The sequence below is a fragment of the Martes martes genome (assembly GCF_963455335.1).
Source record: "Martes martes genome assembly, chromosome: 1".
Classification (NCBI taxonomy): Eukaryota; Metazoa; Chordata; class Mammalia; order Carnivora; family Mustelidae; genus Martes; species Martes martes.
In genome coordinates, this window is record NC_137888.1 from 200,372,652 (window position 1) to 200,398,749 (window position 26,098).

The 26,098-nt window shown below is 40.4% G+C and overlaps 1 protein-coding gene across 1 annotated transcript in view; it reads left to right on the top strand.

The window, feature by feature from the left end:
• Positions 1-1,050: 1,050 nt before the first annotated feature.
• The window catches only part of SETD2 (SET domain containing 2, histone lysine methyltransferase), a 123,727-nt gene continuing 98,679 nt past the window's right edge, over positions 1,051-26,098 (top strand). Inside the window, exon 1 of the mRNA XM_080829243.1 lies at positions 1,051-1,299. Within this exon, the coding sequence (XP_080685369.1) occupies positions 1,229-1,299 (71 nt within the window). The 5' untranslated portion in view covers positions 1,051-1,228. The remainder of the gene's footprint in view (positions 1,300-26,098) is intronic.

Consider the following 26,098-nt stretch of genomic DNA (forward strand, 5'->3'; position numbering starts at 1 on the left):
TAATCCCATTCAGGAGGGCTCCACCCTTACGGCTTAATCACCCTAAGGTTTTACCTCCTAAAACCCGGGAAGTTAGGATTTTTAACGTACAGACAGAGCGGGTGGGAGGCACACAGTCAGTCCACGACACATACTCCAGACCACTACCTGACAAAGCCGGTCGATCGTATGAACTCCCAATTTCCAAAATGATCAACTGCCGTAAACTCTTCAATGTCCTGAATGTTAGCTAAAGGCTTTGTGCATTCTTGTTTCTCCTCCCCCAAATAACTAAAAACCGTAGCACTTTCAAGCTGTCCTGTTCACTCTCACCTCGTCATTTTCGCAGGAAAGTGATCAACAGCCTTGGACGAGGACATCTGCTCCGAGGCCTTAAGAGCCCCGCGGAAGACGAGCGCTGCGGCCTTGCAGAGTTGGGGAGGGGGCAGAAGACCCAGAAGGAGGCGGGGAGGAGGAGGCGGCGTCCCGGGAGCTCGGCCTCCGGGCGAATCCCGGGCCTGGCTCCGTCTCGGTACCTGCTGAGGTGGGGGAGATGAAGAGGCAAGGGGGAGCGAAAGCGTGGAGGAGAAATAAAGAGAAGGACGAGAGGCTCGTGAGGCAGGGCAACCGCGGTACCTCAGAGCTCGGAGGCCCGGGAGGCGGGCCCTCGACGCCGCCACAGCGGGCTCCGCTGCTCCGGGCGGGCAGGTCTTCCCAGGCGGCGGGGCAGGAAGGGTAGAGTCCCGGCGGGCTCGGGCCGTTCCCCTGACGTTGCCAGCCAACAGCCCGGGGCTGGGCCGGGTCACGCCTCAGCCCCCCGCCGCCTCGCTGGGCCCGAGGGAGGGGTCGCGACGGCTTCGCAGCTCGGGGTCCGGCGCTTATTGTTCCGGGAAGCGGCGGGCAGGATCTGGCCCGCCGACCCGCCCCCGCCTGGGGTCGCCCGGCAGCTGCGGGAGCGCCGACTGGCGGCGGACGCGCGGCCCGTGCGTGTCCCTTTAAGGGGCCGGGCCTGAGCGGCGGAGGGGCTGGCGGGGTGCGCGTCGCTCCCCGTGTGAGTGTGTGGGGGAGAGAGCGGCGGGCGGGCGCTGGAGGGAGGGAGGGAACGAACGAGCGAGCAAGCGACGCGGGCCGCCCCTGCCGCCGCCGCCGCCGCCGCGGTCGGACCAGCGGCCTCCTCCCCTCCCCTCCCCTCCCGCGCGTCGCCCTGCCGCGGGGAGGGGGCTCGCGTCGCCGCTTCCAGCCGCTCCTGATGAAGCAGCTGCCGCCGCAGCCGCCTCCGAAGATGGGGGATTTCTACGACCCCGAGCACCCGACCCCTGAGTAAGTATCTGCTCCGCGGCCCGCCGCGGCCGCCCTCCGCCAGAGCCCCGAGGGCGGCGCGTCCTGACGGGCGGCGGCGCTGGCCGGCGCGAGGAGTAACGGGCCCGCGGTGGACTCGCGCGGTCGGCGTGGGGAGCAGGCCCGCGCCGCCACAGCCGCCGCTTCTCGCCCGGGCCGCGGCGGGTCGGCGGTTGGGCCCGGCGTTGGCGCGGCTGCTCGCGTCGCAGCGGCGGTTGGGCCGGGCCGGTGGGGGAGGGGCGGCCACGGCCTCCGCCGCCGCCGCCGCGTCCGCACCGACCCGGCCGGCCCGAGGCTCGGCGGACTCCTCCGGCTCCTCGCGGTGCGCGCAGGCCGCGCCGCAGGCAAAGGGGCCGAGGCGGAGGAGCTGCCGGTGTCGGAGTCAGCGAGAGGGCACCGGCGAGGGTAGGCCGCGAATCCCCGGGCTCGGGTGGAAGCCCGGCCCGTCGCCCGGCCTGTCGCCCGGCTTCCCGGCGACGGCGGCTCGGACCGGAAGGGCCTAGCGTGCCTCCCTCGGCTTGGGGCCGCGGAGGCTCCGGGCTGCACTCTCGGGTTTGATTTTTTCCCTCCTGGAACTCGATCCTGGCCTCGCAGTGCTTCCGGCTTCAGCTTCTGCACCTCTGGCACTTCGGTTTTGTAATGGTGGCGAGGTTTGTGTGGCCCCGATGTTGAGGTGACACCGGGTTTGTTTTTCCGCCCGAAAATGAAAGCCTTCGGAGGGGCAGACGTTCTCTTCCAGGTTGTGGGATTTGCACACTTTCGGACACTACTTCCTCGATAACAGGACCCTTTTACCCTAAATGGATGACTTTCTACTTCTCATAAAGACTTACTTAAAAACCGAGGATCGTTTGAGGATTCTCTGCAGAGACAGCAGTCTAGAAACCTGAAATACAGTTTTGCCCGATAGTATTTTTTCAGAGTTGGACTTTTTTTTTTTTTTTTTTTTAAATTTCTGGGTAGGGCTGTATCTGCTACTGTATCTGATACCTCGGAGAGCTTCCACTCGAGAGCCTGGATTCACTTCTTTCCTTACGCCCTCACAAGACTATTGTTTTAAAAAGCTGTCTGAAACTCCATTTGCTGGTGTTGGTTGAAGTCTAGACCTACGAATATACGACTCATTTCAAACTTAACGGTTGGTAGGGATTTCAGATGAAACTGTCACTTTTATGTGCAGAAGGATTCCAAGAGATTTGCCCTTTTGACACATTTTATTAGCTCAGCTATCTTTTTTTTTTTAACCCTTTGCCAAAGCTTTTCCACTTGGTCCAGTAATGTCTGGATCTTACTTGGTAGTTCTTAGACTCATTTGCAACACAGAAGGATGATGTTGGGATATTGATGGTGATTTCTGCACACAAAGAGAAATAATTACACTACCTTTCTAGACAAACCCAGCTTTCATTTTTGATAGTAAGTTGTCTCAACGTGGCTTTATCCTTTCTCGGGTTCTTTGGTTTTAGGTTAACATTACCTCAATTAGATTGTTTTAATTTACTGCACCATCGTCAGTCCAGTTACAAAGCTCATGTTGTATAGGCTTTTGTATGAGACTTGGAGAACCTCAAACCATTCTGTATCATGATCCAATAAACACTTATTGAACAGTTGCCCTGTACAAAACAACATGCTAGCCCCTGATTGGACTAAGTGCCTGCTTACCTTTCTTTTTATCAGTTTATGTGGTGAAGTCCAGAAGCCTTAAGGATCACATCCTTATACTTCTTGGGGAAAATATAATTTTTCATAATGTGGGAAAATGGACTCAAGTGCATCTTTGATGGACCTGGGTGGGGAGGAATCAAGAATGTTTATTGTTTGACACAGGTCTTGGAGTTATTTCCACTGCTTTTATGTCGCCACCGCTTTGCATTTTTAAGTGACTAAGTTCCAAAGTGTGTGTGTGTGTGTGTGTGTGTGTGTGTGTGTATTAATCTGCATGGAGTATAAAAAGAATTATAACATGTTTTCTGTTATAATACTGTAAGAACTAGAAGGGGTCTTAGTAGGCATCCTGAACAACATCACCTGTTTGTCAGATGCAGGAACTGAAACCCAGAGAAATGAAGTGACAGGAGGCCCTCTGAGGTAGTATGTAGAAGCTAGTCAGTCACTATGCCACGGAAGGGGGGAAAGCAGTACAGTGTAGGGTTAAAGAACTTGGATTTCAGAGTCAGACATCCCTGGGTTTGAACACTAGTTGAACCTTGGACAAGTGTCTTCATCTCTCTAAGCTTGGGTTTTCCCGTCTTCAAAATAGGGATTGTGATGGTAGCAACCTCATAGGGCTTTGGATGAGAAAGAAGAATGTATGAAAAGCCCTTGGCACAGAGTGTGGCATGTATAAATGCTTCTAGCTGGGGTCATCAGGGAAAACTTAAGAGGTAGGATTTAAAATCAAGCTTGGAAAGATTAGGTGGACTTGAGGGGGTGATGTGCCCGGAGGAAGGAATGACCAGGTGCCCCTTTTAGACTTTAGGTAGTTTGGAATGGTTCTTAGACACGTGAAAAAATTGAGGCAGGAAACATAAATTCAGTTTGATTGAAGTAACTGTTGGAACCTGATGTTCTGTGTTTGTCTTGCACTCTTTAATCAGTCACAGCTGTGAGACCTGGCCTTTTTTCCTGTGGCATATAGGATTGTGTTTCAGGTGAAAATGGCTGTAATCACCTGAGTATCTGTGCATTAGGTGTCTGCTGTTGGGGCCAGGTGTTGAGGACACTGCAAATTAGATCCAGTTAAAGTCTTTAAGGAACTCTTCTAATAAGAGAGGCAAGTACTTAACAGCTGTAGAAGTGCTGTTCTTTGAACATATGCATGTCTATTTTGTGCCAAACATAGGCGCACTAGAGGTGAGTGTTGTACAAAACAGAATTTTGCCATTGTGGGCACCCCTCCTAGTGATGGGTAGTAATGAATAATACAGAATAGTCAAAGGAAAGTGCTTTGAAAAATGGAGCAGGGTAAGGGGGAGTCCAGAATTTCTGGGGAAGATGTGACATTTTAAAATGAGGTAGACTGGGTGTACCTTCTTGAGAATGATACTTAGGCAAAGACTTAAAAGGGGGGGGGGTTAACTGCATTAGTACCTGGGGTGAAAGCATTCCAGGTAGAGGGAATAGTTCCAAGGTGCTAAGGCAGACCTGGTGAATTCTGTCTGGTATGGCTAAAACGGAATGAACAAAAAAGAGCAATAAATAGTAATTCGGGTCAGGGTGGGATGCAGATTTCACACTGCTTTGTAGAGTCACAAGGACTTTGTCCAGAGTTTTCAACAGAGAAGTGACATGCATGCTCTGCTTTCAGCTTTGGAAGGATCACCCCCTTTGCAGGGGAGAACAGAAGAGGCAGGGAGACTTGTAATGAAGTTAGCAATCTGGAAGAGAGGTGCTAGTGACTTGTAAAAGTGGTAACCAGGAGATGGTGAGAAATGATTGGATTCTGGGTATACATTGAAGAATGAAGAAAATGATTTGTTGATCAGATGTGACATGTGAGAGAGGAGCCAAGGATGATTCCAAGGTTTTTTGACTGAGTAGTTAGAAAGATGGAATTGCCATCAACCAAGGTAGCAGGTATGATTGTGACAAGAACAAGTTTGGGAAATAGGTTAGGAGTTCAGTTTTAGACATGGTTAAGTTTGAAATGCCTGTTAGACACTCGGGTTGAATTGATAGTCCCCTGGAGTTCAGGGGAAAGGTCTGGACTACTAGAGATACATTTTGTGGTCATCAACCTAGTATTAGAACCACAGCACTGGAAGAGATCACCAAGGGAGCCTGGGAAGAAAGAGACAAGGACCCTGGAGTGATCCCTTTAAATTGCAGTATTAAGAGGCTTTTATTATAGTGTGCAATGTTGGGGGGAGGGCTCTTAACTTGGATGGCATCCTTGAACTTGGGAAAATTACCTCTTCACTAACCTCTGACTAGAAGTTAGCATTTCTTTTAATTGCCAATATAAATAGCAAACTACAGGACTACCAACAGTACTTGTGATTTTACTATTAGTACAAGTAAAATATTTTTTATAATATGCTGTGATTGTAGATACCTCAAAATATTAATGTTTATTATTACATCAAAACATTGATGTAATGTAAACATTACATTATGTACATCATTACATCTCTACATTATAGTAGAGAAGAGATCTACCACTACATTAAGAAGCATATGTATTACTGTATCACACATTTGGGGTCTTTGTCCTCAACATAATTGGTCTCATTTGTAATCCTTGTATTTTATTTTATGCATTTAAAAATATTAAGCTGAGAAGAAATCCACAGGCTTCATCAGACTGCCAAAATTTTTTTGTCCAAAGCACACAAAAAAAGTTAAACCCTGGGCTTTGGAGCTAGGTTTTAGAATCTCACCTCTTTTTTACTTAATAGCTTTATGAACCTTAGCAGGTTTCATAATTACTCTGTGCTTTGGTGTCATTATAAAGTGGGAATCATAATAGTATTTTCTGCGAAGGGTTTTATGAGAATTTAAGAATTAGGATAGTGTTAGCTCTTTTATTATTAGTACTGGATGGAAAGATGCAGCTAGAAAGAAGAGTACAAGGCATCATGATAAGAAAAGCATGATGAATTTGGCCAAAATAAAGTTTATTGACTGGGAAAAAATATTTCTACATGTTCTGATAAAATATAAAGCAGTGAGGTTAGTCAAATTCTCATAGAATTCTTGTAATTCACCTTAGTTAACAGGGGGAACGGAGATGCCATAGGAAGCCAACTAAGAGGAAATACCACTGGGAGGATTTCCTGGTGAGAAAGCCTGATGAACTATTCTCATACTTAGGAGAGAGTATATCTCTACAATATTCATGTTCCTCTGTGCTCTTTGCCAGATTTCAGGCCGACCATTCTTATACTGACACATTATGTCTTTAGGTATCAAGCAACTGTTGATACAGTTGTGTTTTACTAAGAGAAGCTCAAACTGCCAAGACATACTTTTAACCTATTAGTTGACCATACTTTCTTAGTTTCCTCAGTGGAACTTTGATATCCCCAAATCTTTTCTGCCACTTTTCACTGTACTGACTGATTAAATCTATTCCCTTTAAAAAAATTAAAGTGTATTATAATTTATAATTTACTCTTTAACAGATATTTATAATTTTTCTTGACTTGATAATTGATGGTGTTCCATGACTGTTGTCAGTTTTTGCAGAGAAGTTAGAATAGTCATATGTTGGATGGCAAAGAATGAATAGCCTGGGTTACAGAATCAAAAGTTGACCAGCTTTGTTTCTGTTAATTCTTCCAGAGTACTGTAGAGTACCTTATTTTGTAATGCACTAAGAGCTATTATCGTAAGGCCCTCAGAAACCATTCATATTAGAAACTGAACTATTACATCTGGAGTTACCAAGCATCGAGTTTAGAATCCTTCCTTCTTTGAGAGAGGTCCAGGGCAAGGGGTAGGGTAGCAGGGGGGCGGGAGCCAAAGCAGGGTGTGGGGAGACATTTTATTTAAAAAAAAAATACCAAACTTGAACCGAAGTTGCAGGAATAGCATAATGAATTTCCATATACTATTTATCTGCATTCACCAGTAATTGAAAATTTTGTCACGTTTGGTTTATCTTTCTATATAAAAGAATATACATGATTTTATTTTTGGCTCAATCAAGTTGCAGCCCTCACGACTCTTCACCCCTAAATATTTCATAGTATTACTTAAGCAAAAGTGTTCTCTTGGATAACCAATGACTAGGCGATTTACTATTTGTAATGATACTGTTAACTCTTACTGTTCATGTTTACATTATACCAGTTGTCTCAACAGTGTCCTCTCTTTTCAGTCTAGGGTTGCATTATAATTGTGATGTCTCTTTGTCCTCTTTAATCTCTGAGGATGGAGCTTTAAAATTCAAGCTTTGGAGGTATATTACTGTTATCTCTGGATGTACCATAAGGGTGCTATTTTAAGAATAGTAACAGTGTCTGGTAGTATGTTTTAAATGGTTTCTTTTTTAAATTACCTAAACAATAAAGGCCTATGGCAGAGGGGTAAGATAATACAGATATTAATAGAGGAAAAAGTAAAAATCCACCCTTGACATCTCTTCATTGCTCCAGCTCTCCAAATCCCCTATCCAAGAGGGTAACCACTACTAACAATTTAGTGTATACCTTTCCAGACCTTTTCCTTTTTTTGTTTGTTTGTTTTTATATAAATGGAATCATACTACATATATTATTCTACCTTTTTTCTACATACTGTATCCTCTACATATTTGCATTTACTTATAAGATGTACTCATTTTTAACAGGAAATACTGAGTTGCTTTATTACGGTGTCTGGTTGTCATGTTAAGCAGTTTAAAAAGGCTTTAGGACATATGCTGTGGTAGGTGTCCTTGCAAATATGTTTCCCCACTGAGTGAGTATATCTGGTTAATTTATAATAGTGTTTTCATGATTTTGTTTAGACTTTGAATTTTATACTTTTTTTCTTTTTTCTTTTTCTTTTTTTTTTTTTTTAAAGATTTTATTTATTTATTTGACAGGCAGAGATCACAAGTAGGCAGAGAGGCAGGCAGAGAGAGAGAGGAGGAAGCAGGCTCCCCGCTGAGCAGAGAGCCCGATGCGGGGCTCGATCCCAGGACCCTGAGATCATGACCTGAGCCGAAGGCAGAGGCTTTAACCCACTGAGCCACCCAGGCGCCCCACTTTTTTTCTTTTTAAAAATGTATATATATTACTGTTGGCTCTGTCTGGTGCTGATGGATTAAGTAGTTTTTGTTTATTTTTTTAAAGATTTTTAAGTAATTTCTATGCCCAGTGTGGGGCTTGAACTTATGACCCAGAGATCGAGTCACATGCTCCATCGGCTGAGCCAGCCAGCTGCCCCGGATTAAGTAGTTTTTATTCCTGCCCTACTTTGATTAGTTGCTTGGTTATTTTGAAAAGAAAGCTCAAGGCATTTAAGTACAGTTTTTTGAAAATCGTTGGTTTGAAGCTGGCCAACTGAAAATTCATTAGGTTTGTTGTTTTTCATAGTGGATGTGTATTTGGAAGTCTACTTTCATGGATTCGGATGACAGGCAGTTTAACTCATGTAATTTTTGGTTATCATATACTAGTGGAATGTTGTATCCGAGTTCCTTAGGTTTGGAATTCAGGTACAATGTATTTTAATTTGATTTCTTTTTTTTTTTTTTTAAATCAAACTAGTGGTTACATCAGTATCTTTTCCAGCTAAGCAAATAGATTGGCCATTGAGATGAAATTTTAAAGTTGGTCTAAATTTTTATAGATGCTTTTTATTTTAGAGTGCTTTTTCTGTCAGATGCTAACATCTCACAAGTGAGAATATCCTTGGGATGGTGTGGGTGTTGCTAGAAGTGTGATCATGCTGGCAGGGGCTGGGAGGTCTGTTTACTGGGAGCACTGCTTGTGGGCTTGCAAGAACCTGGAGCAAGTGATGGTTTCTGACTATATCTCTTCCTGCTGCCCGCTTCCTGCCATGTGCAGTTAGGTCCTCTCTTGGGGGAGGGTTAGTTGTATAGTAATCACCAGTATTTGTTTCATGATTAGCTCTTTGTGGAGACCTATGGACTAACTTGTACTTTGAGTCTTTTGTCTAATATTTGGCCTCTTAAGTGAATAGTTTTTAATTACATACTCTCTACTGTAGTAGGCAGATGATGCCAAAGTTAAAATTTAAATGAATTTTGTGTGAATGTAAAGTAGAGCTAGCCTTATTTTTCATGAATTACATAGATGGCTGCAGACCCTTTCTATGGAAATCCACTTATTCTAATCTGGAACACACACAGACTTTCTAAAATTACTTGGTTAAAAATACACCTCTTCCATTATTTTATCAGTTCTAGACAGGAGTATCTATTTCAACTCTAAAACGTAAGCTACACGTTTTATGGTACTTCTTCTATGCTGAAAATTATCTGTAGTAAAGAGATGAATTTTGTTGAGGTACAATAAAACATTTTGTTAGAAATAGGTGAAAATACACTATTGAAGTTTTCCCCAAGATAACCTTAATAGGTGTGCTCTTTAGCTTAAGTTTACCATGTCCATTAGAAAACTGTTTATTGTAATTATTCAGGAAACCAGTTGCTACAATCATGAAAAGTATAATGTATTCTTTCGGGCAGATTAATGGCAGTTTGTATAATAAAATAATGTTAACAGCAGAATATTAATACATCGAAACAGTGGTAGTTAAATATAAAACCAGTGTTTCCCCAATTATATTGCTTGTGTTCATTAGAGAGACAGACTACCAAGAAATACTTGATGTCCATCTATCTTTCTTTGACTACCTTTTTTACTTATTAGAGAAGATAATGATAATGTTAGGAAGATACAAAATTGGGGCAGGAGTTGGAACCTGACATTTTTTCTGCTGTGCATATGATAGCTGCAAAATTTGTTAGCTGTGTGTTTTTTGTGAAGTGTACCTGTTGCTTAGTACTTTTATTTCCATAATTACTGTTTTTCCATATTAATGTTTTAAAAGATATATTTGCCTGCATGTGTATTTTTGCAATTCTCCAACTTTTAAGATCCTTTAGGTGGTTACTAATGTGAAGCATCAAGGCTGACCATTTCATTGGAGCCTCTCTATATAAGCATTCATCCATTCTCTTGGATCACATAGACTTTTTTGGTTCTGTCTATTGCTAGGACCTAAAGGATTTTGTCCCATGTACTACCAAATCCAGGGAACATAACAAATATGTTATAGAGACTTACTCTTTTAGATGGAGGAATCCTGGTAACTAGCAGTTGGGTACATATAGTATGTGCTTAATAAATGTTTGAGTTGACCTGATTCTTCATAACTGTCAATCTGATTTTCTGATAGAGTGAATAGCAGCATTAATAATTACTGGCATAGGGGCATCTGGGTGGCTCAGTTGTTGGGCATCTGCCTTTGGCTTAGGTCCTAAGGCAGATCCTGGGGTCCTAAGATCGAGCCCCGTGTTGGGCTCCCTGCTCGGTGGGAAGCCTGCTTCTCCCTCTCGCACTCCCCCTGCCTGTGTTCCCTCTCTCGCTGTGTCTTCCTCTCTCAAATAAATAAATAAAATATTAAAAAAGTAATTACTCACATCTTTTGTAAGACATTCTTAAATAACTTGCATTAGGACAGAGAAAGTCAGGGAATTGAGTATATGAGTTGGGCTAATGAATGATTAGTGCTGAGAGAAGTTTTTATGCTTCCTCTGTTGGTCTTTGTGGAGACAGACTGATGATAATTGGAGATCTCATAGTGGTGGTCTGAGAGAGAACCATGAGTGTTTCCTCATGGTAGGATAGCCTATTGTGTTCTGTGCTAGACCAGTTTTTTCCTCCAGCCTTTTTAGCTGTTGTTTTGTATATTTGTGTTTTTTCCAGGATGGATAATCTATTTAAATTATACCCCTTTCCCCTTGCTTAGTTGTCTTTCTGTTCAAATCCTTCGATCAGTAGCCTCATTTATCTCTCTGTGAATATTAGGGGCCAAAAGGAATTGAGGCAACTACAGATGCAGTGATAAATCAAGGGGTATTTTGGGATATACCATAAGGCCGTGACACTGAAAAATGGTAGAAGACTTGATACTCTAAAATTAAGGCTTTTTTTTTTTAAGATTTTTATTTATTTATTTGACAGAGAGAGACACAGCGAGAGAGGGAACACAAGCAGAGGGAGTGGGAGAGGGAGAAGCAGGCTTCCCACCAAGCAGGGAGCCCAATGTGAGGCTCGATCCTAGGACCCTGGCATCATGCATGACCTGAGCTGAAGGCAGATGCCTAATGGCTGAACGACCCAGGTGCCCCTAAAATTGAGGCTTTTGTTCTCTGGGATAGCTGATGCTTTTTATATTTAGAACTGAAAAAAAATTACATTCTAAGCCTTAAACTCTATGAAATAATTATGAATTATATTCTTTTTTTTTCATTATAATCAAACCTTTTAAATCCAGTTGATTAAGAAAAACTAGCTGGATTGAACTCTTGGCTATTCAGCTAACATTTATTGAATTCCTACCTTGTGATAGGGATTCAGAAGTAAGTACAGTGAGCTAGAGCAGGGACGGCTAAGCCAGACTGGTGGAGTAGAGGGGTGGGTGGGCAGGGAGGGCTGCCCAAAGGATGTATACTTAGCCTGAAAGATGGGAGTTAGGTAAAAAGGGTGAATGGGGGGTGCTCAAGGGCCATACTGAAGGGTGGGGTACATAGGGAAGATTGTCCCTATGTCCATTTCCAGTTAGACTCCTGCATTTGCCCCAGTGTAAATTGCTGAGCCTCTTAAGCGGTATCTCATAGAGGGAGGCTTTATTACCTTAATTAATGACTTCTCATACTGTGGCTTCTCACTCTTTCCCCCCAACTCATTATTGTGGTTTACCAAGGCTGTGATTTTAAAGGGCATGGAAGATAGTGCCTCTGATTTTATGAGTAAGGTAGGAAAAGAAGACCCAAAGAAGTTCAAGCTATGCTTGCTAGCTAGTGATGATACCACAACTTGAGCAAGGGTATTTTCATTTACCAATTTGTCAAAGACTGCCTTTTTTTTTTTTTTTCTTTTTCTTTTTTTTTAAGAGGGAGTGGAGAGGCAGAGGGAGAGAGAGACTCTCTAGCAGGCTCCGTGCCTGGCTTGGAGCCCTAGGAGGGGCTTGATCCCATGACCCTGAGATCATGACCTGAGCTGAAATCAAGAGTCAGTTGCTTAACTAGCTGAGCCATCCAGCTGCTTCAAGACTAACTTTTTAATGATACTAATTAAGGAATAACATAATAGCAGCCATTAGTAATCAGCTGGATTTCTGTATTCTGAGTTAACTTGTTTTCCTGGGGGTCTTCTGGAGTCTTGAGGTGCTTGTAATAGTTCAATTCAGAGGGTGCAGAGAATTTCCTCCTTGAGTTATTTCTTTTCTTTGACTTTGCAAATATGTATGCTGGGGGTTAGATGGCTGAACATAATTGCAGCAAAAGGTACACTGGATATGTAAACCATCCAGATCTGCTCCTTTGGCCAAGTGCCTTAAATAGTCTGAAATCTTCTTTGGAAATGAGCTTCTAGGAACTTGTACTAAAGTGAAACACCAGCCTTGGTTTGTTGTCATTCCATATATTAAGGAAACCAGGAGAGGTACATGGGCAGATAACCTGACTTTTGTGAAGAGGGCTAATGTTTATTTTTGCCTTTCTTCATGTCCTGCATGAAACTGCACTGCTGCTTGTGCTTTTTTTGTATTAGCAGTTCATGCTCTGTCCACATGATGAGGTAGTTCTAGTTCAGGGGTTCTCTTAGGACTTTAACTCACGGTTTTTTGACAAATGGACAGAGCTCACAAGTAGCAATAATGAACATATTTGTGAGAGCATAAGATTCCAGAGACATCATATCTCGGTGCTGATCAGAGTAGTTGTAGATTAATTGGGGAGGCTGTGTAATCATGGTTACTTTGAAATAAACTTGTACCTAACTTGCTTGGATGTCTGTAATATTTTTTCTATTTCAATTGTTTTGGAAATGAGACCATATTGCTCTAACTTAAGTTTTTCTAAGTTGAACATCAAGACCCTTACTTATTGATTCTCTGATTCAGAAATTTGCATTATTCAAAGTTAATTTTTTTTTAAGATTTTATTTATTAGAGAGAGAGAGAGAGAGAGAGAGCATGAGAGCAGAGAAGGTCAGAAGGAGAAGCAGACTCCCTGTGGAGTTGGGAGCCTGATTCAGGACTCAGTCCCAGGACTCGAACCATGACCTGAGCCGAAGGCAGTTGCCCAACCAACTGAGCCACCCAGGAGCCCCTCAAGGTCAGTTTAAAAACCGATGCTGGGTGGCTCAGTTGCTTGAGGGTCTGACTCCTGATTTCAGCACAGGTCACAATCTCAGAATGGTGATATTGAACCCTGTGTGAGTGTCTCAACGCTGGGCCTGGAGCTTTCTTAAGATTTTCTCTCTCCTTCTGCCTTTACACCCATCTCAGAAAACAACCACTACCACAACAAAAGACAATGCTTAAGTCATGGAGATGAATAGTAAAAAAATAAATAACAAATAAAAATAAAACAGGGGTTGTTAAACTGTGGCCCACAGGCCAAATCTGGTTGAACACCTGTATTTGTGAGCTAAGAGTGGTTTTTACATTTTTTAATGGTTTTTACATTTTTAATTTTCTTCAAAAGAAGAATACTTTGTGACGTATGAAAATTATATGAAATTCAAATTTCACTACTCTTAAGCGATGTTATATTGGAACACAGCCACATACATACAGGCCAGACAAACAAAAACCAGTGCTTATTTTTATGGTGTTATAGAAGGAGAAAGAAGTTATAAAAATTGGTGAATGTTTAAATTGAGCCTAGATCATACTTCGAAATTTCCTGGTTAGTGAATTTTCTAATCTTTTGTCTTCATCAAAAGAAAGTTTGGGGTGCCTGAGTGGCTCAGTGGTTAAGTGTCTGACTTAGGCTCAGGTCTTGATCCTGGGGTCCTGTGATCAAGTCCTTTGTTGGGACCCCCTGCTCAGTGGGGCATCTGCTTCTCCCTCTGCCCCTCCCCCTGCTTGTGCTTTCTCTCTCTCCCTCAAATAAATAAAATCTTAAAGTTTGAAGAACATAAGTAACATTGTTTTGTCTCCGTGAAGTTTAAGGTTAATTATAGCTTAAGCCTAGGTTTAAACTCAATTTTTTGAGCCCACCAGTGAACATCATACTTTGACTTTTGTAATAAGTACTGTCTAGAATGGGGGTTGGCAAACTGGCTAGTGGGCCAGATGCAGTCTGCCTGGATGTTTCTGTATAGCCTATGAATTAAGAATGATTTTATATCTTTTTTTTTTTTTAAGATTTTATTTATTTATTTGACAGATCACAAGTAGGCAGAGAGGCAGGCAGAGAGAGAGGAGGAAGCAGGCTCCCTGGCAGAGCTGAGCTGAAGGCAGAGGCTAAACCACTGAGCCACCCAGGCACCCCTGATTTTATATCTTTTAAATGGTTAAAAAACATTGAAAGAATAGTATTTTGTGGTATATGAAAATGATATGACATTGAAGTTTTTGTGTCAGTTAATAGTTATTGGAGCACAGCCATGCTCATTCATTTATTGTATATGGATGTTTTCCCACAAAAATATCTAAGTTGAGTAGTTCTGACAGACTGCATGGCCTGTGAAGCCTGAAATATTTACTTCCTGGGTCTTTATGGAAAATTTGCCTACACTTGAGTGTCTAATTTGCAAGATTGCTTATGTACAGTTTTAAAATATGTTAAATTTTCAGGAAGACATGGCCCATCCTAGTTTTATGTTTTTTAGGGTAGCTTGGTAAGAAGCTCACTGTACCCCAGTGTGGCATTAGTGATGAATCTCATAGTTATATTAGAATAATAATTCTAATTATTCTTAAGCTTTCAGGCTGTTTTTCTCTTATCAGTCAGAAGGTAGAATTTAATGTAAGGAATTGGTTGAAAGGGCTGCTGGAGAACTGAGAAAATCAAAAGGGGACACTGAAGGTAACACCAGCAGAAAGGCAGGAAGTAGCTGCCTATCCTAGGGCTGGAGGGAGAAAGGAAGGGGGTGTGGTTCTCAGAACCTAGAAGCTTGGAGTAGATAGGGCCTCCTGGAGCTGAGGCCTCTGAGGAAGGGGTACCTGACAACTGGTGCTGGCATCTGAGGGGTTGCAGTAAGGCTAGTCTGAGATTGTGGAAAAAAAGGTAGAAACTGGAATCAATGTCAGGATGAAAATGTATTAGTGGGTTAGTACTCGTAGAAACTGTGACCAACAGGAAGGAGCACATTCACTCTTACTCTCGCAGCCTTTCAGTCTTCTTCTAGTACAAGCTATTTGTGCCAGAGGAAAAATGTAGTTTACAGAGTCCTAATCATACTGTCGCAAACAAGAGTGTAGAAAGTGTGTGCTAGGAGCTAAAAGAAAATACCTTAATAAAGGACAGATGGTCTAGGGGTGCCTGGGTGGCTCAGTGGGTTAAGCCTCTGCCTTCAGCTCAGGTCTGATCTCAGGGTCCTGGGATCGAGCCCCACATTGGATACTCTGCTCAGCAGGGAGCCTGCTTCCCCCTCTTTCTCTGCCTGCCTCTCTGCCTGCTTGTGATCTCTCTCTGTCAAATAAATAAAATCTTAAAAAAAAAAAAAATAAAGGACAGGTGGTCTAAACATATTGAAACATTTCTCCAAGGGGTGCCTGGATGGCTCAGATGGTTGAGCGTCTGTCTTTGGCTTAGGTCATGATTTTCATGTCCTAGGATGGAGCCCCATGGCAGGCTCCCTGCTCAGCAGGGAGTCGTCTTCTCCCTCTGCCTCTCCCCACTGATCGTGCTCTCTCTCTCTGTCTCAAATGAATAAATCGTTTTTTGTGTTTTTTGTTTGTTTTTTTTTTAAGAGAAACATTTCTCCAAACTCCAGGTAAGAAATGATTCTAGTGTATTTTCAGGAATCTGGGAATGTAAAAAAGAAATCCAATTTGAAGAATTTTGGATGAGGATTGTGAAGTATCTGGAGTTTTCATTTTTTGTTTTTTTGTGTTTTTTTTCCCCCTTTTTTAGGTCATGTCTTTTATTCCCCACATGTTGCATTCTTCTTCTTCTTCTTCTTTTTTTTTTTTTTAAACATTCCCCCCTCCCACATTTGAGAGAAAGCACGAGCCGGAGAGAGCAAGAGAGAGAGCATGAGTTGAGGAGAGGAGCCAAGGGAGAGGAAGAAGCAGATAACTTGCTGAACAGGGAGCCTGACAAAGGACTCAGTCTTGGAACTCTGGGATCATGAGCCAAGCTGAAGGCAGATGCTTAACAAACTAACTAAAAACAAACAAACAAACAAACAAACTAACAAACTAAGGCAGATACTTAACAAACCTATGCGCCCCACACATTGCATTCTTTTGGAGGAATTGTTTTAAGGTGAAATCCTGCCTGAGGAAGGAAGAATATCTGAACTTTGTTAGATAGCAGTAAAATCCCAATATACAAAAAGTGGGGACTTTCTGTATATGTTTCAATTTTGATTGTCTGCTACCTAACAGGAGAAAAACAAATCCAGTTATCAATTATTTAGGAAATAAGGGGTTCCAAAGAGTATAAAGCCAATTTGTACATCTTGTAGTTAGTGTTTCTCAAATTAACTGTTAGTCTGTCATGGATTGGTATATTTTAAACATATGCTAAAGGGCACCTGGGTGGCTCAGTCAGTCAAGCATCTGCCTTCTGCTGAGTTCTGATCCCAGGGTCCTGGGATTGAGCCTGGAGTCTTGCTCAGTGGGGAGCCTGCTTCTGCCTCTCCCTCTGCCTGCTGCTTCCCTTGCTTGTACGCACACACGCGCTCTCTCTCTCTGCCAAATGAATAAATAAAATCTTTAAAAAAAACCATACAATAAAAATGAAGTCCTAGAAAAATGAAGTGGAAAAAAAACCCCAAAGATTTTATTTATTTATTTGACAGAGAGTGAGTTACAACCAAGGGGAACAGCAGAGGGAGAAGCAGGCTTCCCACCAAGCAGAGAGCCCAATGTGGGCCTCCATCGTAGGACTCTGGGATCATGACCTGAGCCAAAGGCAGAGGCTTAACTGACTAAGCTATGCAGGTGCCCCTGAAGTGAGAAATCATTCAGAATCTAGCACTGATCGAACAGTTATATGTATTCGTTGTGGTGGTGGTTATATGCATTTATATATGGAATAATTTTGCATGGAACTACATGCACACACAAATGATTATGAATACAGGTTGGGAAGAATGGTGAAAAGTGAATTAGATCTAGTGTGGTTAACAGTAATGTTCCTGGTTTTTATATTGTACTCCAGCTACATAAAATGTCACCATGGGAGGGGGCTGGGTGAAGTGTACAGAGACTCTTTGTACTATTTTTGCAATTTCCTGTCAATTTGTAATTATTTCAAAATAAAATGCTTAAAAAAGTATAAGCCTATGGATCACTGGTCAAGGTCACATTGCTATAAAAGTTTGCAAACTCTAGTCTCAATTTCTGTACTTGTGGATGTGTAACAAACTTAGCCAGTTGGCACGGGCCGGAAGACTACAGTTAAGTGTTAACTCTGTTTTCCTTCTGCAGCTTCTCTGTATTTTTACCATTCTCTTCAATCTCTATCCTTCATCTTCTACCTCTGCTCATTTATTCAGAATTTTTTACTGTGCACCTTTTTAGTGCCAAGACCTGGGGATATAAAAGTGAGCAAGGTCCTTACTATTTATGCTTATTTCCTAAAAGTGGATACTTTAAAAAATTGAAGTATAATTGATATGCAATATCTTATTGGTTTCAGATGTATTTCATAGTGATTCATATTTTTATACATTATGAGTAAAGACTGTTGCTAATGAAAGAATCTTACAAATATGTAATACAAATTGCTAACAGTTCCCATTTATTGAGTACTAACTATATACCAGGCGCTGTATAGAGGATTTTAAATAGATACTCTCCTTTGAGCCTCTATTTGAAGTAAATACAGTACTACTATTTCAGTTTCATAGATAAACTCTTTGGCTACCATTTTTCTTAGTGAGTGTTAAAAAGTACTGGAGTTGGTATTCAGATCCAGGTTGACTGACTTTCAGGGTTTTGCTTTAACCTCTTAACCTCTTAAACTATAATGCCTCCCCATCTGGTATTTTGAAAACACGTAATGGAGGAGAAAAGGAATTGGGACATACCTTCTGGTAGGAAGGTACTAGAAAGGCCCTAGAGTGGAAAGCTTATGCTGAATAGGTCTTTTTCTTTCTTTCTTTCTTTTTTTTTTTAAAGATTGTATTTATTTATTTGAGAGAGAGTGAGCGAGCAGGGAGAGGAGCAGAGGGAGAGGGACGAGCAGACTCTGTGCTGGCCATGGAGCACAATGTAGGTGTCGATCATGACCTGAGCCAAAACCGAGAGTCAGATCCTTGATGGACTGAGCTGCCCAGGTATTCCTACGTCTTTTTCATCATACTAGGTACGATGTTTACAGTGTCCGTTTTGGTTTTCCTTGCTCTCATCAGTATAGATGTAAATAATGAAAACCAGCTGCCTACTTTGACTTTTATACATGATATTAGCTACTGTTGGGGTGCCTGGCTGGCTCAGTTGGTAGAACATGTAACTCTTGATCTCAGGGTCATGAGTTCAAGCCCCACGTTGGGCATGGAGCCTACTTGAAAAGAAAAGAAAAAGATACTGGCTAGTGTTGTTAATTCCAAGTCCAAGTCCTTCTGTCATCTTACCCTTGGTTGTTTCTGTGAGGGGTACATCCACCTTGTCAATTTGTAGTATTTCTCTATCATAGAGAATAAGATTGGACCTCTTCTAGTGAGCTTCTTTTTTTCTTTTTAAGATGTTATTTATTTATTTGACAGAGAGAGACCACAAGTAGGCAGAGAGGCAGGGTGGGAGGGCGGGACGCACTGACCCCCACTGAGCAGAGAGCCTGACTTGGGCCTCCATCCCAGGACCCTGAGACCATGACCTGAGTGGAAGGTAGAGGCTTAACCCACTAAGCCACCCAGGCGCCCCTCTAGTGAGCTTTTGATGTCACTTAACATCTCTGTGATTACTGGAATATTTTTAAGTAGCTAAGGACTTACTGGCTAGGGCTGTGGACCAACTGCATTTTCTTAAATTCCTGTATAGTGTAACTTGACATTTGAGACATAAACAAAAACCCATGGGATAGTAGTTCTGATACAGTTGTTTTGTAGATGAAACAGACCAATTTTATATTCTACATTATTTTATTAATCTTATATATCTGGAATTTGGTATCTAGAAGTGGAAATTGTAACCAGATTTCTATTTTGCCAAATGATGTACAAAATACTGTATTGTTTTATGTTTACCTTGAGAACTCAAAAAGATTTTTCTCAGGAAATGGAAATACGGCACTGTGGTGACTTATCCTAAAGGATTGGCACATGGGTGGAAGATAGATTTAAATATTCAGAATATTAATATTCTCCTTCCCAAATACAAAATAGTTTTATATCTACTGTTTCTGAATTTTTCCTTTTTAAAAAATTTTCTCAACCATGAGTCTTTGCAAATTAAATGACCCCTAAAGTAGAACTGTGTGTTGATGCTATTTGTCAAAAGTTAATTTATAGAGAATATTTTCCATCATAGCATAATGTCCACTGTGGTTACATATTTATGATACATATTTTATTATTGTTGGGGAATGTAATTCTATGCAACCATAGAAATAAAGTCTAAATCAGATGGGTAAATCCTGGATTATTTCTGCTTGGATAAAGAGATTAATGCTCAGCCACAACCAGGTGAATGGGCCCTGATTGTGGGTAGGTTGGTGATTGGATGGTTACAGGAATATGTAAGTTTTTGCCAGCATGCTTTTTTATTTTCTATTTTTTTTAAGCATACGTGCTGCTGAAGTAAGCACTTGCCAGTATGCTTCTAACCACCCACCCTTACTTGCTGCTTGTGAACACATGGTCTCTTGAGGTTTATTTATTTGGGGATTGGTTATCCTCTCTTATGTTCCAATTAAACATTAACATTGTTTTATTATGGAAAATTTCAAACATTCATACAAGAGAATATACAGTACAATGAATACCCCACCTGCCCCTGCCCAGTATACTCTTCAGTAGTTACTAACACTTTGCCATCTTGATTTCATATCCCCTTTTTTTTGTTGGTGTTACTGGAATATTTTGAAGCACCCCAGATATTTTTTCATGCTTTTATATCTTTAAGAGATATATTTTTGTTTATTTTTAAAAAGATTTTATTTATTTGTGGGGGGAGAGCAGGAGAGAGAATCTGATGCAGACTCTGCTCTGAGTGCAGAGCCCAACATGGGGCTCGATCCCGCAACCATAAGATCATGATGTGAACTAAAACCAAGAGTTGGGTGCTTAACTGACTGAACCACCCAGGCACCCTGAGATAAAAGGTTTTTTAAAAAGTAACCATAGTAGGGGTGCCTGAGTAGTTCAGTCTGTTAGGACTCTTAATTTCAACTCAGGTCATGATCTCCCAGTCTTAGGATCAAGGACCACATTGGGCTCCCTGGTTAGTGGGAAGCCTGCTTCTCCCTCTCCCTCTGCCTCTCCCCTTGCTGATGCTCTCCCTTGTGCGTTTGCTCTCCCTTCTCTCTTTGAAATAAAAAAAAAAAAAAAAAGAAAAGTAACCACAGTAGCATTATCATGCCTCCTGCAATGGCAATAATTCTTTACTGATACTTAGTTTCTTTTTTTTAAAGTTAGGATCTAAATAATCATGTGATTACCAGATTTCAAATCTCTCAATCTGTAATAGTACCCTTATTACATTTATCGGCTCTGTGCATCCTTATGGTGTCCTTTAACACCAAACCTTTAACATGTTTTTCTGTTACCCATAATTTTTGGAGACTGGTAGTTACATCAGACTCCTACTCCAGTTTTTTATTGATTACCTATTGCATCATGTCAGGGGGAAAATACCAGGTTCTCTTATTTTAGTGATAGCAAATTTAATCAGTAATTATGGTGTAGTCATCCTGATCTATTACACAGTTCCCCATCAACCTTTCACCTACTGATTTTAGCTGCCATTGATGATTGTTGGATTTATTAGATAGAATTCTACTGATTATGCTGAAATACAGTTCATATGAGAAAGACAGGACAAGTACTGAGTTCTTTTCCTTTGTCAATTTTCAGATAACGAGTGGATGTCCTATTGGTAATCTAACCTCCAAAGGTGATCAATGGGGACTTATTTTTTTTATGAGTTTATCTTTATATATTTGTTGTACTTTGATGCATTGCACTTGTTTTTTGTTCTTCATGTTGCTCAAATTGCCTCATTTTTGTCCAGTGGAAGTCTTTTCAGATTGGGTTCTGTGACCTTTTGCATGATCCTGGTAATCTTTAGTAAATATCTTGGCCCTAGCTCATTTATACACTTTTTGCCTCAGTCTTGGAGCCACCATTTCTTCTGTGAGCCTTGGTTACTTTTAGTGAAAATGGTACTTAGAGACCATAATCTAGATACTAGTCATGCTACTTATGGCTACTGGGTTGTCAGTGCTTAGGTCTCTTCATTGGACAGAAAAGATATATATATATATATATATATAAAATCTTTAAAATATATATATTTTAAAATATATATATTTTAAAATATATATATAAAAAATATATATAAAATATATATATATAAAATATATATAATATATATAAAATATATATAATATATATAATATATATATAAAATATATATATAAAAATATATATAAAATATATATATTTTAAAGATTTTATTTATCTGACAGATATCACAAGTAGGCAGAGAGGCAGAGGGTGGGGGTGAAGCACGCCCCTCTTTGCTGAGCAGAGAGCCTGATGTGGGGCTTGATCCCAGGACCCCAAGACCATGACCTGAGCTGAAGGCAGAGGCTCAACCCACTGAGCCACCCAGGTGCCCCAAGATATATGTATTTTTTAGGAAAAAAGAACAACAACAAAACTTTTCAGTTCATATGGATTTTTCCAATTCATATTTAAGAGTTTTTGTTTTAAAACTTCTATCACTTTTATGTTGAAAATCTTAGTTCCTAATGACATTAATGTAATGACTTATTTGCTTTATTTATATATGACAGTTTCCGTAGTAATACTGGTATTATTATAACAGTAAGACTACTAACAGATTTCTTTGCTTTTTTTCCCTCAGGATATATTTCAGTAAGGTGTTTGTAGTCAAAATAGTTTAGGTTAGCTTTTCTTTGTGTTTATGCCAGTCACCAATTTGGTATAGTTTTTTTACAGTTTGAGTTTCTAGAAATTATTTTTTTTTACTTTCTCATTTTCTAAAAATGCAAGGCTTTACATGTTTCCAAAGTTACTGCAATAAAAGAATGTTCAAAGAGGAGTAACTTCCATTCCTGTTCTTCTTTCACCATTTCCTTTAATATGTTTAATTTTGTTGAGCCTTCAGTTTTTGATTTTGAAAATAGAAGCATACAAAACATACTGTTTTGTGTCTTGCTGTTTCATTTAACAATATATTCTGGAGATCATACCAGCACAGTATACAGAGTTCTTCATCATTGCTTTGTCCTGCTATATACTGCTTCATTGAATGGATGTACCACCGTTATTCAGCCACTCTTTTGATGAAGATTTAGGCTAGTTCCAGTCTTCTGCTATCACATGGATAACCTTTGCATTTTATTTTAACCTTCCTTTTCCATGCATGAAATGGTGAGGGATGGTGTAATCAGTGTATTGTAATTCACAGTAATCTTATATTATCATTGGCTTTGCCTTGTAAAAATAAGAGTTTCAGGATTTGTTTGTTTTGAGGTATGGGTATCTTTGTCATACTTGTGCTTGTGTTAGTTGACTTTAAACCTTTCTCTTTCACACCTTGAACATTAATTTGCTATTTTTGGGAAAATGCTTAAACTTCACAACAATCAGAAAATAAATGATAGGTGTCTTATTGTGTTTAAGCTGTTGTTCCTGAAGAAAACTGAGTTTCTCTTTCTCTCTTTTTTTAAGCTGAGTTTCATTCCTCTTTGGTGTGTTTTCATTTTGGTCTGGTGGTAATTTATTCTAGGAACTTTCTGAGTTGCTATATTCATTGTGTTATCAAAATAAAAATCCAGCCCATGTAGATTTTTTTACAGTTATAACAGCAAAAAACTTGCTTCTGAAACATGAAAGAATGAAATTATTTTCAGAAGCATTTTTAATATTAACACCAAAGAAAGCAGGTGTTTATGGAAGAGAAATATCCTGAATTAACTATATTTGTGTATGAAAAGAGAAATACCTTCTATCTCATGTGTGTAGATTTCATCACATCACATGTTTTACTTTCATTGTTTTAATTTGAAGCTGGGTTTTAAGCTAATTTGCATCAGGGTCTATAACCACATGAAGGAACTGACTGCCATCTATTTTCATGTTTCTGTTTAATGTGGTTAAGCAAAAGTAGGACTGGAAGGCTAAGTATTCAGTCTGGTAAAATACAGGGTAGGTACAGCTTTTTAAACATTCACTACTTTATATCCTACAGTCTGTCTATAGTAAGCCGTCGCCCTCAGACTTAGTATTCCACATTGCTTTCAGTAGAGTATTTCTTCATAGAAGAATCTAGTCTGAAGTTTGGGGGGGGGGGACCCAAAACCTAGTGATTTCTTGCATATAGTTTGGGAATTTCTTTAGGCACAAGATCAGCAGGACTGTTACTCTCTATTTCATGATACAACCGCTTCTGTTGCTAGGCAAATAATTTACTAGTACACTGAATCAAAATACGTTTCTCTGAAACTTTGTGCTCTTTGCTCCCATTTCTGTGTAATAGCTGATAAATATTTGATTTAAAGAGAAGGGCTCTGCAGTAAAAAAGCCTGGATACTTGGCTCTGTCACTTTGCTACTGTGATGTTAGGTTTCTTCATTTGCAAAATGGGAATACAAATAGTATACCCTTCATAGTTTGAGGATTGCAGATGAACTAGATGTTTGTAAAGCATTTAACCTGGTATCCCCAAAATAGAAAATATTCTGTTAGCTGCTGATAGTGGTGATGGTGGTCTAGTAATGGGCTCTATAAGACAATAGTATAATGTGACCAGCTCACTAAGAACTTATCCTCAACTCTTTCTGTTGTGATTCATTGGCTGGTACCAAAATTGAATTTCAATATTTACACATTTCTGTCTTTTGAAGGTTATTTAGTAATGGGTGCCCCCCTCCCACATCTACCCAATGAGGAAAATAAAACCGGTAATTTAAGAGATTTAACTCCCAATAGTAAATAAATAGTGAAACTGATTTGTATATAATAGGCTCTAAAATGTTCAAATTAGATCACCACACATTCTAATTTATGGGTTTTGGAAAAAGCAGATTGCTTGAAGGGGAGAACATAATTCACTTTATGCAGGTGTTCCTGCAAATCAATTTGGAAGACAAATTTAGAAACATTTCAAGTAAATATGTAATTGTTAACATTTGGGATGATATTCTTACCTTTCCTCACTGTGGAACTCCACAAGGATACATTTAAGATCATCTGTGTTTGTTTACAAAGTGATTGCTTGTTTAAAGAAAATAAGTTATTAGCTTTACTCAGTATCATATGTAGACACTATATTAAAATAAAGTTTCAATTCTTGGGATATGAGAGTGGTTGATGAGTATAACACTGGGGGGGGGAGAGTGGTTATTTTGATCTGTATATATCAGAGATAGTGTTTGGATTAAATTATTTCCTCTGAGAATACTCTTGCCTTTAATTTTAATAACATTTCACTGATTTTTTTCTAGATTTAATCTGTATGTATGAGCCTCTGTCAGGAGCTCTCTGTATGTTTGAGATACTATGCTAGTTGAAGATGTGGATGTAAAGCAAGTGAGAAATAGTGCTTCTGTTTATTAGGTCCATTGGCACTGGTTCAGGTTAGCGTATTCATCCCAAAGTGCTTTGCCTAAAGTTTCCAGGCCTTTCATAAAAAGCAGGGTGGTATTCATAACTTTATTGTTTACATAAATTACATATATTTCTCATGGATGTTTTAATTCACTTGTCCTCTTGGGTCCTATGTTTTGGATGAGAGAGTATGGCAGATGTTATAAATTAATTTATGGCCTGTTTTTTCCTACAGGTCACTCTTTAGGTATTTCCTTCTTTTCCTTTGAGAATTGCTTGAAATGAGAAAGTTAAAACATGGTACTATTATTAAGGAATTTTTTTGTTTCAAAAAGTAATGAGAATTAATGCCAGGAATGGTCAACCCAGGTCAACCCAGATAACACAATAAAGGCAAGATGTTACTTTTGTCTCTTTGTAACTTGAACCCTAGTTGGGAAGGCAGAAACAGTAAACAGAAGTCAAGGTTGTATGTGATTTTCACTCTGCAAAGTACATGGTGTAGGGGTTGAGTTTAGTAGTAGTGTCTGGAATGGTAAGGAAAAGGCTAGCAACAAGCAGTGTAGTCCTGAGTACATACCAGGTAATTGCCAAGTAAATGAAAGTGAGATTGAAGTGGCTCAGCAGATTAAGAGGGGTTTGGGAGGGTGATATATGTGTATGGAGGCTGGGAGAGAGGGAGGAGGATGGTAGAATGAAGGGCAGTATGAAAAATTACTTGAAGTGGAGACTGATCTATGTTTGAATTTGGAGGAGACCATTTTAACTATTGAAATTCCCTCTGGGGATTAGTGTAAAGCAAGCTTAGCTACATAGGAAAGTGGGAATGATGTTGTTGGATATTTATTATTTCCTATGTTCTGAGTAGTGTTTGGCATTTAAATGCCACTGTTGGGGCGCCTGGGTGGCTCAGTCAGTTATGCGCTTGCCTTTGGCTCTGGTCATGATCCCAGGGTCCTGGGATTGAGACCCACATTGGGCTTCCTGTTCAGCTGGGAGTCTGTTCCTCCCTCTCTCTTTTGCACCCCCCCAAACTCCTGCTCTCTCATGGGAGTGCCCTCTTAAAGAAGTAAAATCTTTGAAGAAATAAAATAAGATAAATGCCGCTGTCAACAAGATAAACCAACTCCTGCCCCAAGCAGTGTTGGGAAATACTCTTCAGGTTGTCATTGGAGGCTTCCTTCCTTTTGTTATCAGCAGTTCTCTTGTCTTATCTCTTTTTGAGTTTTTATCTCTTCACAATATCCTGAATCTGGAATTTTAGTTTAACATAGGGTCTAGTTTTTTATGTAGCTTATTCTCATCACTGCCTTTCAGAATATGGAATTTGGGAAATTTAGAGGTAATGTTTCTCTAGCTGAGGCTCTAGGATCTCTGAGTCCATATAGCCTTTTTCT